The 12,126-nt window shown below is 44.4% G+C and overlaps 1 protein-coding gene across 1 annotated transcript in view; it reads left to right on the top strand.

Moving 5' to 3' along the window:
- EXO5 (exonuclease 5) overlaps nucleotides 1-12,126 on the top strand; it is a 62,188-nt gene that overhangs the window by 22,066 nt on the left and 27,996 nt on the right. The window contains exon 3 of the mRNA XM_086954534.1: nucleotides 9,762-10,021. Within this exon, the coding sequence (XP_086810660.1) occupies nucleotides 9,762-10,021 (260 nt within the window). The remainder of the gene's footprint in view (nucleotides 1-9,761; nucleotides 10,022-12,126) is intronic.

The following is a 12,126-nucleotide window of genomic DNA, read 5'->3' as shown; positions in this document are numbered from 1 at the left end:
CAAGGGAGGAAGAAGAAAAAAGTTAGGGGATAACCCTGCAAAAAGGACCATTTCCAACACTTATTGAAAACTCCCAGCCTGTTTATTCTGTGTATCTGTCTAAGACAGACTAAGTAAACATGAGTGACTGAGCAAAAAGTAGTATATTGTTTCAACAGTCCTGAGGGATCGGAGTGGTCATGTTCAAATGGTTGCCAAGAACTATTATCTCCTTGGCACTGTGAGCTAGCTGATACAATTGGCCAACGTACTCGGTGGGGATATTCAGAATCAGTCTGACACCAATCCTACAGCGTATGCTGTCCGAATGCACAGATAGTGTATAGTGTAATAGGAACTACACTACATGGCATCGCCAACGTTGGTTGGGTATTTATTTGACAATAGAATCTGAGTAGTCCAGTTGTGCTAGTCTCAGAGACCAATACTCCCATATCCCCAGAGACGTCTGGAGTGGGAGGGCACAAACTCTGCTGCAGCTGAGTAGGCAAAAATCCTATTTATTGGCTGTTGTTATTTACTCCTGGCCAGCTCCTTGCCCAGCTGGTACTGTTGCTTTGTGCCAGCTGGGGAGCTGGCTCTCTCCTGTATTTCTCTGGCACATTAATAGTAGCAAGGGCATGAGTATGGTGGTGCCACACTCCTGCCCACCTAGACAATACATGGAGTAGTAGGGGTACAATCGTTTGGCGACTGCTGGCCTGGGAAGCCCGTGCCTCCTGGGCCAACTTTGTCAGGCCTAGTAGCTACCTGGTTTCGGTAGCTATTTGCAGCTGTGGCAGTTGGGTTGCAAATTTCAGTATTTGAGTGCAACACATTCAGCGTTGGCTGGTCTGATGGGTGCTGGCCACCCCCAGGGGTAAAAAAAGAAATATAGGGGGCCAGAGGGGGAGCCGTACATGTGATCCCTCAGGTGGATCTCCTGGGGCACTGATACACCACATGTGATCATTAATACTTAAACACACTGTGATGAAAAGAATGTTTACAATGTTTCTAATCATTGGGAAAAGCTCGGGGTAGCACTCCAACCAATCATTATTTTTCCCATCACACCAACGCAGTTTTTCATTTTCCTCATTTATTTTTACCTTTTAAGCACTGCTGGTGTTTCTTTTTGCAGATGCTGCCCCATGCTTCGAGTCATCCGCCCACGCAGTCCTGGCCGGCTCACTGCCCGGCCATCACTATTGCTGGAAATGTAAATGTAAATGTAGTTGAGCTTATATAGCGCACAGCTACCCGCAGTGGGTTTCCCGGCACTTGCTTAGGGAACCCGTCCTGGTATTCCCCTGTGAGATAGCAGGGTATCCACAAGGTGAAAGTCAGGCATCCCGCCGTGAGGGGCCGTTGTGGAGATTAAGCAAGCTATTGCCCAGAGTAGCAGAGTGTGAACCCGTGAGTCGAGAAGGCACCGGGGCGAGAATTATCGAGTCCGTGGAATTTTTTGCCCAAGACCCGCCGAGGCGGGGTATTGAACCCTGGTCCAGGACCGATCTCAGCTTCCGGGTCTGCCACCTCTAACCCCTGAGCCACACTTCTCCACAATCTCCTGTGTTACTCTGGCCATTGTCGGCAGAGGAAACTAGCTGTCCTACTCTCCTACCCACCTGGACAGTATGGGGAGATTGAGGGGCACAAGTGCTTTGACGGCTTCTGGCCTGGAGAACCCACACCTCCTGGGCCGCCTTGGTCAGGCCCTGGAGCTCACCGGGATCGGTAATTATTTATTACTGTGGCTATTGGGTCACAAATTAAAATGTTGGAGTGGTTCATATTCAGTGTTGGCTGGTCTGCTAGGCAATGGCCATCCCGAAGGGTAAATAAAGAAGGTCAGAGGGGAGCGCCACATGTATCCCTCAGGTTGGTCTCCTGCGGCTCTGGTCCACCCAGGAGATAATTAATAATCTATTGAGCATGGTTTCGATTTTCTTGCCCTGACCCTGGAGGCTTCAAAAACCAGCTGGGTAGACGTCAACATAGTAGGTTAAACACATTTTTTTTCTCTGTTTTCATACGGTTTGTTGCTACTTGCTCTGGGTGGTGTACTCAAGCCACCATAGTTGCTTACTTAGCGCCCCCTTGCCTCTAGGATGTTAGTAATTTCCTGGCTGGGCTTTAAATTGAATGATATTCCTCAGGCACTTGTACTCCAAACATTCTGCTCCTTGAGTTCTTTGTAGCCTGACCCAGGGTTGATTAACCACACCACGTTGTGACCAACCAAGCAGGCTACACCAGCCTACTACAATCCTCAGAACATACCACCTTCTACCCACTTGTAGGACACCTCTATTTCTTTTAGTGGTCTGGTACGCCCTATACCAGGGTATTCCAGCTAGAGCTGGGCCACATGACGTCCAAGGGAGCCCTCACTTTCAGTGTTTCCAGCAAGGCTCTCCTCTGATATCCCCCAAAGAGTGGTGATGCAAGTACCGCTAACCCTTGGGGAACGGTCCAACAGAGTCCTAGACAGTACAAGTCCTGAGTGACATTCCACTCCAGACAGCAGCTCGCCTTCTTCATGGGTCCTTCCCTTTTCTTGTGTAGTCCTTGCTCAAAAGTTCCCCCTTGTACATGGGTTTAAAAGAGGGGGTAGAGCGGTCTAGATGGTGGGGATCTCTGCCCAGTCCAATATTGCAACTTCTCCTTTCATTCTCCATGCACATCATGTTGCATCATTTTAAAGATGTCAACATAAATCTGTGGCCGGTAAATGACCTTATTTCTACCCCTAACTGACACAGAAAAACAGATTCCTCCACTCCAAGACTTCAGAGGGAGCTCTTGGTGTGGTGTGACTGGTGGAGAAGTGTGGCTCAATGATTACAGCGGCAGACCCTGATGCAGAGGTCTAGCCCAGGACCAGGGTTCAATTCCCCGCCTCGGCGGGTCTTGGGCTCAAAATTCCACGGACCTGATAATTCTCGCCTCGGTGCCTATTCCAATCATGGAGTCTCACTCTGCAACTCTGGGCAATAGCTTGCTTAATCTCCACAACGGCCCCCACAACGGCCCCCACAACGCTATGGATGCCTGGCCTACACCTTGGGGGCGCCCAGGAGTGGACGCCTCACAGGGAAAGCCAGGATGGGTTCCACAGCGGTATTCGTACAAGCGCCTTGAGACCCTTCCTAGTGAGTAGTGCGCTATACAAGTATCAATTTACAATTTACAATTTACTGGTGTCAAAGTTCTGCATTATTCCCTACAGTGCCCATGGGAAGGGTGGATCTGAAGTTCCACTTTATCAGACTGTGTAGACTTTCCCTCACCTTCTTGCTATGTGAAGAGAAGACTAATCCCATGTAAATGGGCCTGTTGTTTCTGGTCAGCGGAGTAATTATCATCTGCCAACGGGGTAGGTGAAAACCAGAATTTGTTTAAGGTTATGGCTCAGGGAAATGTTGGAAAAAACTAATTTAGTGATGGACTGTTGGTATAGCCAATTTCATACGAGCCCTGGCCTTTTAAACATGACATTGCTCATTTCTCTATGCAGTACAGTCCAAAATTATTATTTGGTGCATTTTACCCTACACTGTGAATACAGTGCACCACCAAAGACTTAGAGTAAAGCACTAAAAACTCTGTCTAGCCAAATAGAAATAGGATTTTAAAAATATATTTCCAATCGAATTATAAGGCCTGCACAGGCTGCAAAGACGTACTACAATCTGTGACAGGCAGCCTGATCCGGCCACTAGCTAAGCTAGACAGTAGTCCTACTCGCTTCAATCTGCACACATAGGTACATGCGTATACTTGCATGTTACCAGGATAGAATGTGTTACCTATTCTGTGCAGCAGTGGGCCTCATTTTAAAAAGCTGGTGGTTTCGACTCAAGTTTTACTTGAAACTCACAATGTGTGAAATTCACTCATGCACACCAGAAATCCACGAACCAGAAGCTCAAAGTTTAAAAGTGTGGTAAATGGGTAATGGCATCAGAGTGAAACTTTCCATGGATTTGACCACCATTTTGAAGAGGTCCTGCTTATTATCAAATGACAGAATGTCTATAAAACAGATATTTTGTTGGTGTCTGTGTAAATTTTGTCTTTAGCTCTCTCAGTAGTATCATATTTCAGCATCAGGCTCTCCGCTTTTCAGGAGAACTTTTAGGATTATGAACTTGTTCAGAGAACTAAGATGCTGATCTAGATCTATTTTTGTCTCGGGGGTTAACAACTGAAAGGAGAGAGAACCGAACATGAATTGGATCTAATTACAATAATCTAAATAGCCACTGAAGGGATCATTCAGATGAAAAAAACATTTGATAAGCAACTGTCTGGGTTTTTTCTGAGGGCGTTGTCAAGAGAGATACGACTCACTTGTATATGTAGTACAAAAGGTGGGTAAGTTAGGACTGTTGAACACATTTACCTTTGGTAGGCTAGATGAGGGCTATATATAATGGGCGACAATGGTCTGATTTTTGTGATGAAGAAAATGATTTGCAAAAGCACATGCCATTGATGGTGATCCACACAAGATCGGTGGATGGGCTGGATGGATTTTTCAATCTTGTCTTCGTTTTTAAGTCTCAGACCGTAGGCTGTGGTTGCGCAGTCTCGCTCCGAGATTTAATGTTTCTTAGTATGGGGGCTTGAACCCGCCCCTCTTCTACATTGGCTGGCTTCCTAAACGGAGGCCAGCCATTGGAGGAGAGGGGCGTCACTCCGTTCAAGCCCCGTCTTTTTCCAATTCGGGGTCGTCTTTTTTTGCTTCTTTCTTGTTTTCTTTTTGTCCTCTTCCCATTGGCTGGAATTTTACCTTCCAGCCAATGGGAAGAGGAGAGCAAGAAAACCACGCCCCCGAATCAGAAAATGACGCTGCTTTCTCAGAGGCATTTCTGCCTCTCCTCGGAGAAAGATGGTGGTGCTTCAGCCCCTTCCCGTGCCCGCCCCCGTTTCAGCCGACCCAGTCATCGGAGGCTTGGGCTGCCGCTGCTGTTGGGCTCTGTGTGTGCCCGCCTTCCGCCGGCTTCTCCCCCTTCCCCGGTCGAAGTAATTTACGAGGACAATATGATGTTAGTTTGTCTTATTAAGTAGGACACACTTTTACCCGCCCTTGCAGCGCTTAACTGGCTGCCTGTTGATGCGAGGACTACTGTAAGCTCTTTTCGCCATCCACAAAATGAAACCTTGCCGTATCCTAGCCAGAGAACCCATAATAAAATCAAACTTTACATAACTCTTCAATAAATACCTAAAATCTTTGCACTGCTGGTCCCTCAAAACCCAGTGAAGGCAGCCAACCCCTGCTCATGAGATGTTGCAAAGGCCAGCTAAGATGCTGAAAACTTAGCTGTGTTTTTACTCCAGACTCCACCATTCAAGGAGCATTCAAATGGCGACCTTATTATGTTGGAAGCCAGCCCTTGGAGTAGTATTTGTAGAGTTCTCACTAGTTCGATGCTTGATTCGCTCAGTTTACGTTTTTGCATTGCATTTTGGAACTTATAGTGGTAGTTTTATAACTGGATGCCAGCTACAAATACAAACCAGAAACCTGATTAGATGAACTGCACGTTTGATTGACTCGTGAGAGCCGTGTGTGTATGTATTTCCAGAACTAACCTCAAAGAGAGCTTACAGGTCATTCATTGTGCTTTACAAATGGTCATTATTTAAGGTGACTAATATTTCAGTTCAAGACTGAAGACCCACCAATATCATGTCAGATGGCCCTCCTCAATCGTGTGAATAAACATGGGCGTGTTCTTCCGTTCCCCAGACTGCAGTTAATGACAGTGATCCAGAAAGCGCACATTCTTGCCGTAGAATGATTAGTTTTGCTGCCCCACGGGCAGTGCCGCCTGGACCGTCTGCCAAGTAAATATTACATCTAGTTTTTTTTAACTGCCTTCTTTTTTCTAGCAATTAAACCTATATCGTTTACACATTTTTATTTTTTTACTGCATTTTTGTTGATTTGAGATGTTGCCCCGTCCTAACTTGACAATGCTGAAAAGAGTTTTCGGGCGGTTATTTTCACCCAACTTTGAACGCCGCTGGGGGGGGGTACGGAAAGCTGCAGGGCCCACAAGCGTCTGGCCTTAAACCCTTCGTGGCTGGGAAGGTATTTCTTGCCGCTGCCACCTCCGTGTTCCTTGCTTTGAGAAATATTTGACATGCGCCCAAGGCGCTACAGAGAATGGCTCCTCTGAGAAGCACACTTCAAGCCAGCGCACTTGGGTCAGCGCTGCACAGCCCACTGGTCACGGCCTTTCTTTGAAAACTAAACCACCGCACGAGTGAGTGAGCTGGGGCGGGGGCCCTGCCGCATGTCAGATGGACGAGGGCGCGAACTGTTTACATGGAGGTACCGGCTGCATAACCAGGCTCGCTCCGGTGAGGGGCGGGGGTCCTCGTGGTTTATTGGGAAGCCCCTTTGCACGTGAGCCTTACACGTTTTTGCGGGGTTTTTACGTAGTCGCGTGCACAAATTAATTGTTGCACAAAGGGCTTTAAGTGGGATGAAAAAACTGAGAGGAGAGGCGTGGTTTAATAACCATGTAAGCCAAAAATATATGCTTAGCATAGTGTGGTGCCCAACAGCTTCTGTCATTACATCCAGATATATAATGCAGCAAGTTATAATATACATACAACAAGCTAGAACTATTGCCTTTGCCAATGGTTATTAGTTGCATAAGATAAATAAGCAACAACTATGGCGTTGTTGTATAGAATATGGTTCAGTCTCAAAAATTACACCAAAAGCAGTGAAGGGTTAAGATTTTTTTTATTTCACCCGGAGGGTGAAAATGGAGAGCATGATAGGGACCCGTCTCAGGACCTGCTTTTTAGAACTGCCGGTGCTGAGCACTGGCAGGAACCAGCCCTCTTAACTCTGGTTCCACCGAATAGGTCCGTAAGGTCCTTTTGGGAATGAGCGGGGAGGCGTAGCAAGATCGTGATTCAAAGCGTCATGTTAACCATACAACGGAAAAGGCAGACCACCATATTTACACTTGTGTTCTGCAAGTGTTGCTTTCAATATTTTTTTTATTGGGCTATTGAATCTGATGTGGCTCCCCCCCTGAGCTGGTAAGTTTTTTTGGTGTCTGTCCCCTCGTTGTGCTTGCTTTCCGCCCCCCCCGTGCCCCTCTCGTTGTGCGTCTGTTCCCTTGTGCTTTTCGGGCCCCCGACTCGGTGGTTGGTAGCCTGGTGGTGGCGTGAGGCATAGTGCTCATTGCTCCTACTATGCGAGTCTTTGGGCGTTCGAGTATGCTATCTGAAGAGATGTTTTTAAAATACGTTTTTTCGTCCTGAATCTTTTGTTCGTGTCCAGCAATTTAATACTTAATTTTGAAATATAGTGTGTTTATCTTTTATAACATTACGTTTTTTGACTTAAACTTAATAGCGATGTGCGTGAATTTATTAGACTCTGCACTCTGTAGACGTGTTTGGGCACTGGTTTTAGAAAATCACTATGGAAATAATTGGTTGTGGTATTGGAATTGTCTTATCATGTGGTTTTTACACGCGACGCTGGTTATCTTTTTTTATCTGTGCACATCGGGTGTTTACATTGAATACGTTTGTGTGCTAATAAAGCATTGTGGTGTTTTAAAAAGAAAAAAAGTTGTGCGTCCTTCAGGTTTAAACGAGTTAGATCATTGGCCTATAAAACACCATATGACATGCACCTTTTTTCGCACGAAATTCGACTTGAATTGCTGGCGAGTCGAGAGACCCAGCACAACATGGGGGCTTTTTGAGAAACATTTGATGTAAGTATCCCAGCATGCATGTAGTGTGACATTTGTAATTTTAATTGTGACTGAGCATATCTGTGCTTTTATGTGAGGCACTATGTTGTTTATGTGTGACCATACGGGCAAATGAATGTATTGCTGAAGGCATGCACACGTTTAACGGGTGCTGCTTTCTTCCTCTCTGTCGTGTGTGGAAGATGGCCTGAGTTACGATGTTGGTTATTTACTGAATCTTTCTTGAGTGTAATACATTGTTTTATCTGGCATAGTCGAATTATACTATTATACAATTATACATAGTCAGTAAGACGGACAATTTACATACGCTCATATTGTGTGGGTGTTTTTTGTTTCCGTTGGTGTGTGGTATGTTGTAAGGATACGCACTGTCGTTTTGCTATTTGCTTTCTTTTTAGATATTATATTTGATGCTTTTGAACATACATGCTCGTTCAAAATAAAACACCTCTAGTCACACGGATAATATTTATACGTTTTTATTGCGTGTGTATCAAAGTTATCAAATTGTATGCACGCCAGCATTTGGTGCAATGTGGACTTGTCTATTAAGTATTTATGTCAGTCTTTTTGAAAATGTTGTACCTGCCTATATTTATTAGTTTTTGACTTAGATCCACAGATCCCTTGGGCATCTGTTCAGACGAGGGCAACATTTCTCAACACATACCCACTGGGCATCTCTTTAAAGGAGGGCAGCCTGTCTCCCTTCAGCCCCCTCGTTGGTTGTGCTTGCTCTCCTGCCCCTTCGTTGGTTGTGCTTGCTCTCCTGCCCCTCGTTGGTTGTGCTTGCTCTCCTGCCCCTGCACCCTCGTTGGTTGTGCTTGATCTCCTGCCTCTGCCCCCTCGTTGGTTGTGCTTGCTCTCTTACCCCTGCACCCTCATTGGTTGTGCTTGCGCTCCTGCCCCTGCACCCTCGTTGGTTGCGCTTGCTCTCCTGCCCCTTCGTTGGTTGTGCTTGCTCTCCTGCCCCTCGTTGGTTGTGCTTGCTCTCCTGCCCCAGCCCCCTCGTTGGTTGTGCTTGCTCTCCTGCCCCAGCCCCCTCGTTGGTTGTGCTTGCTCTCCTGCCCCCTCGTTGGTTGTGCTTGCTCCCCTGCCCCCTCGCTGTGCTTGCTCCCCTGCCCCCTCGCTGTGCTTGCTCCCCTGCCCCCTCGCTGTGCTTGCGCCCCTGCCCCCTCGCTGTGCTTGCGCCCCTGCCCCCTCGTTGGTTGTGGGTGCTCTCCTGCGCCTGCCCCCTCGTTGGTTGTGCGTGCTCTCCTGCCCCTGGTTGGTGGTGCTTGCTCTCCTGCCCCCGTCCCCTGGTTGGTTGTGCTTGCTCTCCTGCCCCGCCCCCTCGTTGGTTGTGCTTGCTCTCCTGCCCCCGCCACCTCGTTGGTTGTGCATGCTCTCCTGCCCCCTCGTTGGTTATGCTTGCTCTCCTGCCCTGCTATTGGCATTGTAAATGACAATGCCATTTATTTATGTTTTAAAAACAAAAACATAAATAAAAGTAATGTCATGAGCAATGCCAATAGCTCTAACTTTAAGAATGCCAAGACCATTGCATTGTAAATGCTTGTTAGCTTTTTCTAAGCTTCTATTTATTAAACAGGCTGCCAGGAGATAGCTGAAGCAATCACAATATCACCTCTTATATCCAGTCAATCTGAGCTTCCAACTTTTGTGAGAATATGAACTCTCTAGTTGGACAGGGTGCTGAATCTGGCAGGCTGGGTAACAACATACCATCAAAATCCAATTGTAATTTTTAGGTACAAATTGTACAGCTCATACCATAACGAATACATTGTTGGTAGAGGCATCCTGAAGTAAACGTATACAAATGCATAACTACTGCGTGAGACAGCGTGGGGCACCCATGACTACGTTATCATTCAGAGTGTGTAACATATGCCATGTGACCCATGACTAAAAACCATGTCAATATCAATTATATCATACGTTGGGGGATGTTGTGGAAAATTGTGTGAGATAATATCTTTTTCTTTCTGTGGTTACTTAAATCTCAAGCACCTCCAGTGTTCAGAACGATGAACTTAAGAAGAATGGGGATACTGGAGATGCTCTTGATGGGAATTTACAAAGGAAGAGAAAGCCTGAAGACCAAACCCCCATGGAAAAATATAATCTGAAATACTTATGTGTAACTGACCTTTGCTCACAGAGCTGGTGTGAGCAGAAGATGGTTTATGGATTTGAGCTACCTGATGTCCAACAGTTGGATGCAGTGCCGTTAATCACTGCAGGTTCTAGCATACATCTAGCCAGAGGTAATAATGTGATATTTCTCTACTACTCATTAATCATGTTTTCACTTACAGCAGATTTCCTTTTTGAAATTTTGTTGACCTGAATACTAATTATTTAGGGAGCAGTGAGCATAAAGAAAATTATTTAAGGAAAAGTGGTCTTTTGGGAAATTACCAGATCTTTTTTTACCTCTCCCCATGCTCATTCTTATGATTTGATTTCCTCCCCACCTCCGCCCCCACATAGAGCTTTTGATTTGTTAAATTAAAATTGCAGCTATATGGTGTGCTTTGCGGATTTTTTGATGGTGCGAAGTGGAGGTCTAGGAGCATGGAGTAAATATTAGTATAGCCACATAAGTTACATTTTATATAATCCAAATAGAAATTATGTATAAAATAATGGACATCCTAAAAAAAGACCCTGGTTTAGTTAGCAATAAAAAATATTTTGTTACTTTTTATGGTTATAACATTTTTTATGTAAATCATATTCATTGCTTGTGAACACAATCTAACCAGATCAATGAGTAAACAAAAATTAGTGGCGAGGAACCCATTACCATATTTTTTTAAAGTGCAAATATGCTGGTGCTGCACTTGTAGATAGGTGATAGAAAGTGTTGGCCAGGGATTTTTGTTTGCACCCATTCAAGATTCAAGGATCCTTTAAGAGAGTTTGAGATTTATATTGCTGAATTAATCTAAAGCCCAGTTATACCACTCTACAAAAGAAATATTTCCGAAATGTTGAAATGATGCTTTTCCTGTATGTCTTTAACCCTGAAACCGCTTCTCCTGCAAAATAGATCCACAATGCGAGCAGGAAATGTATGGGCCCGATTCACAGAACTAACTTAAGGCAAAATCCTAAACATTTTGGTATTCACAGAAGGCACTTACTCATTTCGGTATTCACAGAAGTTAGGAGCCCTAACTTTAGGACTCCTAAAGGCCTTCTGTGAATACCGAAAGTTTTAAATTCAGGATTTTTCTCAGTTTAGGAGTAATAGGACTCCTAAATGCCTTCTGTGAATACGGACAGTCTTAAAGTTACAATTTTTTTCAGTTTAGGAGTAGTAAAGTTAGGACTCCTAACTTTACTACTCCTAAACTGAGAAAAATCCTAACTTTAATACTTTCGGTATTCACAGATGGCATTTAGGAGTCCTAAAGTTAGGACTCCTAACTTCTTTGAATACCAAAATGAGTAAGTGCCTTCTGTGAATACCAAAATGAGTAAGTGCCTTCTGTGAATACCAAAATGGTAGTAAGTTTAGGATTTTGTCTTAAGTTAGTTCTGTGAATCGGGCCCAAAAGTTCTGTATTTAAGCCTGAAGCTCTTCTAGAATTCTAGTCTTGCTAGAAATATTTGTGCATTCTGTATTTTCGGTATAACGTCTCCCTGAATTAGATTTGAGTAATCATGATTGGTTTTCTTCCCACAAAGATTTGCAAGGGATCCAGCTCCCTTGATAATAGTGCTAAACTCTACGTACAAATTAGGCAGCATTTCCATGGGATATTCTGACACATAATTGATTGTCAAGTACTTTGTTGATTTTTGAGTAGCCTAGTGTCAGGTAATGATTGTATAGGTCTCTATTAACCACAAAATCTTAAGGGGGACGTCAAGGATAGAGACAAACTGTTCTATTTATCCAGCTCTTTACTGCTAACCATCACCAACAATTGGCATTCCAGAATGTTGATGTTGATGCCAGCTTAGCTTTTGAGCTGCATTGTGCACCAGATGGAATCCTTAATGTGAATATATTGTATGATATTGAAAGCAAATCATTCATCTTTTTGGGCAATCGAGCATTCCATTAGTGCCAGATTTCCAAACCTTTGCTGTTTCTCTACAAAAGCCTCACATATGAAGTAATCCTGCATTTGGTACAATAGAACATTATCTTGCTGCTTTTCACAAATAACAGAAGCAGTCTTATATGAGGAACTCAGTGTTGTTACTTTGTGGAAATCCTATAATATTAAAAACGAATGTACTTTAATAATAGCTCCTGAGGCAAAATAATATTTTCAAGTAAAGTATTTTTACATTTTCACCAGTATGCTTCCACCTGTGAATAGTTAAATAACTATTGGACATGAGTGAAGTTTTT

The sequence above is a fragment of the Lissotriton vulgaris genome, chromosome 2_1, assembly GCF_964263255.1.
Source record: "Lissotriton vulgaris chromosome 2_1, aLisVul1.2, whole genome shotgun sequence".
In the NCBI taxonomy this organism is placed as follows: Eukaryota; Metazoa; Chordata; class Amphibia; order Caudata; family Salamandridae; genus Lissotriton; species Lissotriton vulgaris.
This window is presented reverse-complemented; position numbering and strand designations above follow the sequence as displayed.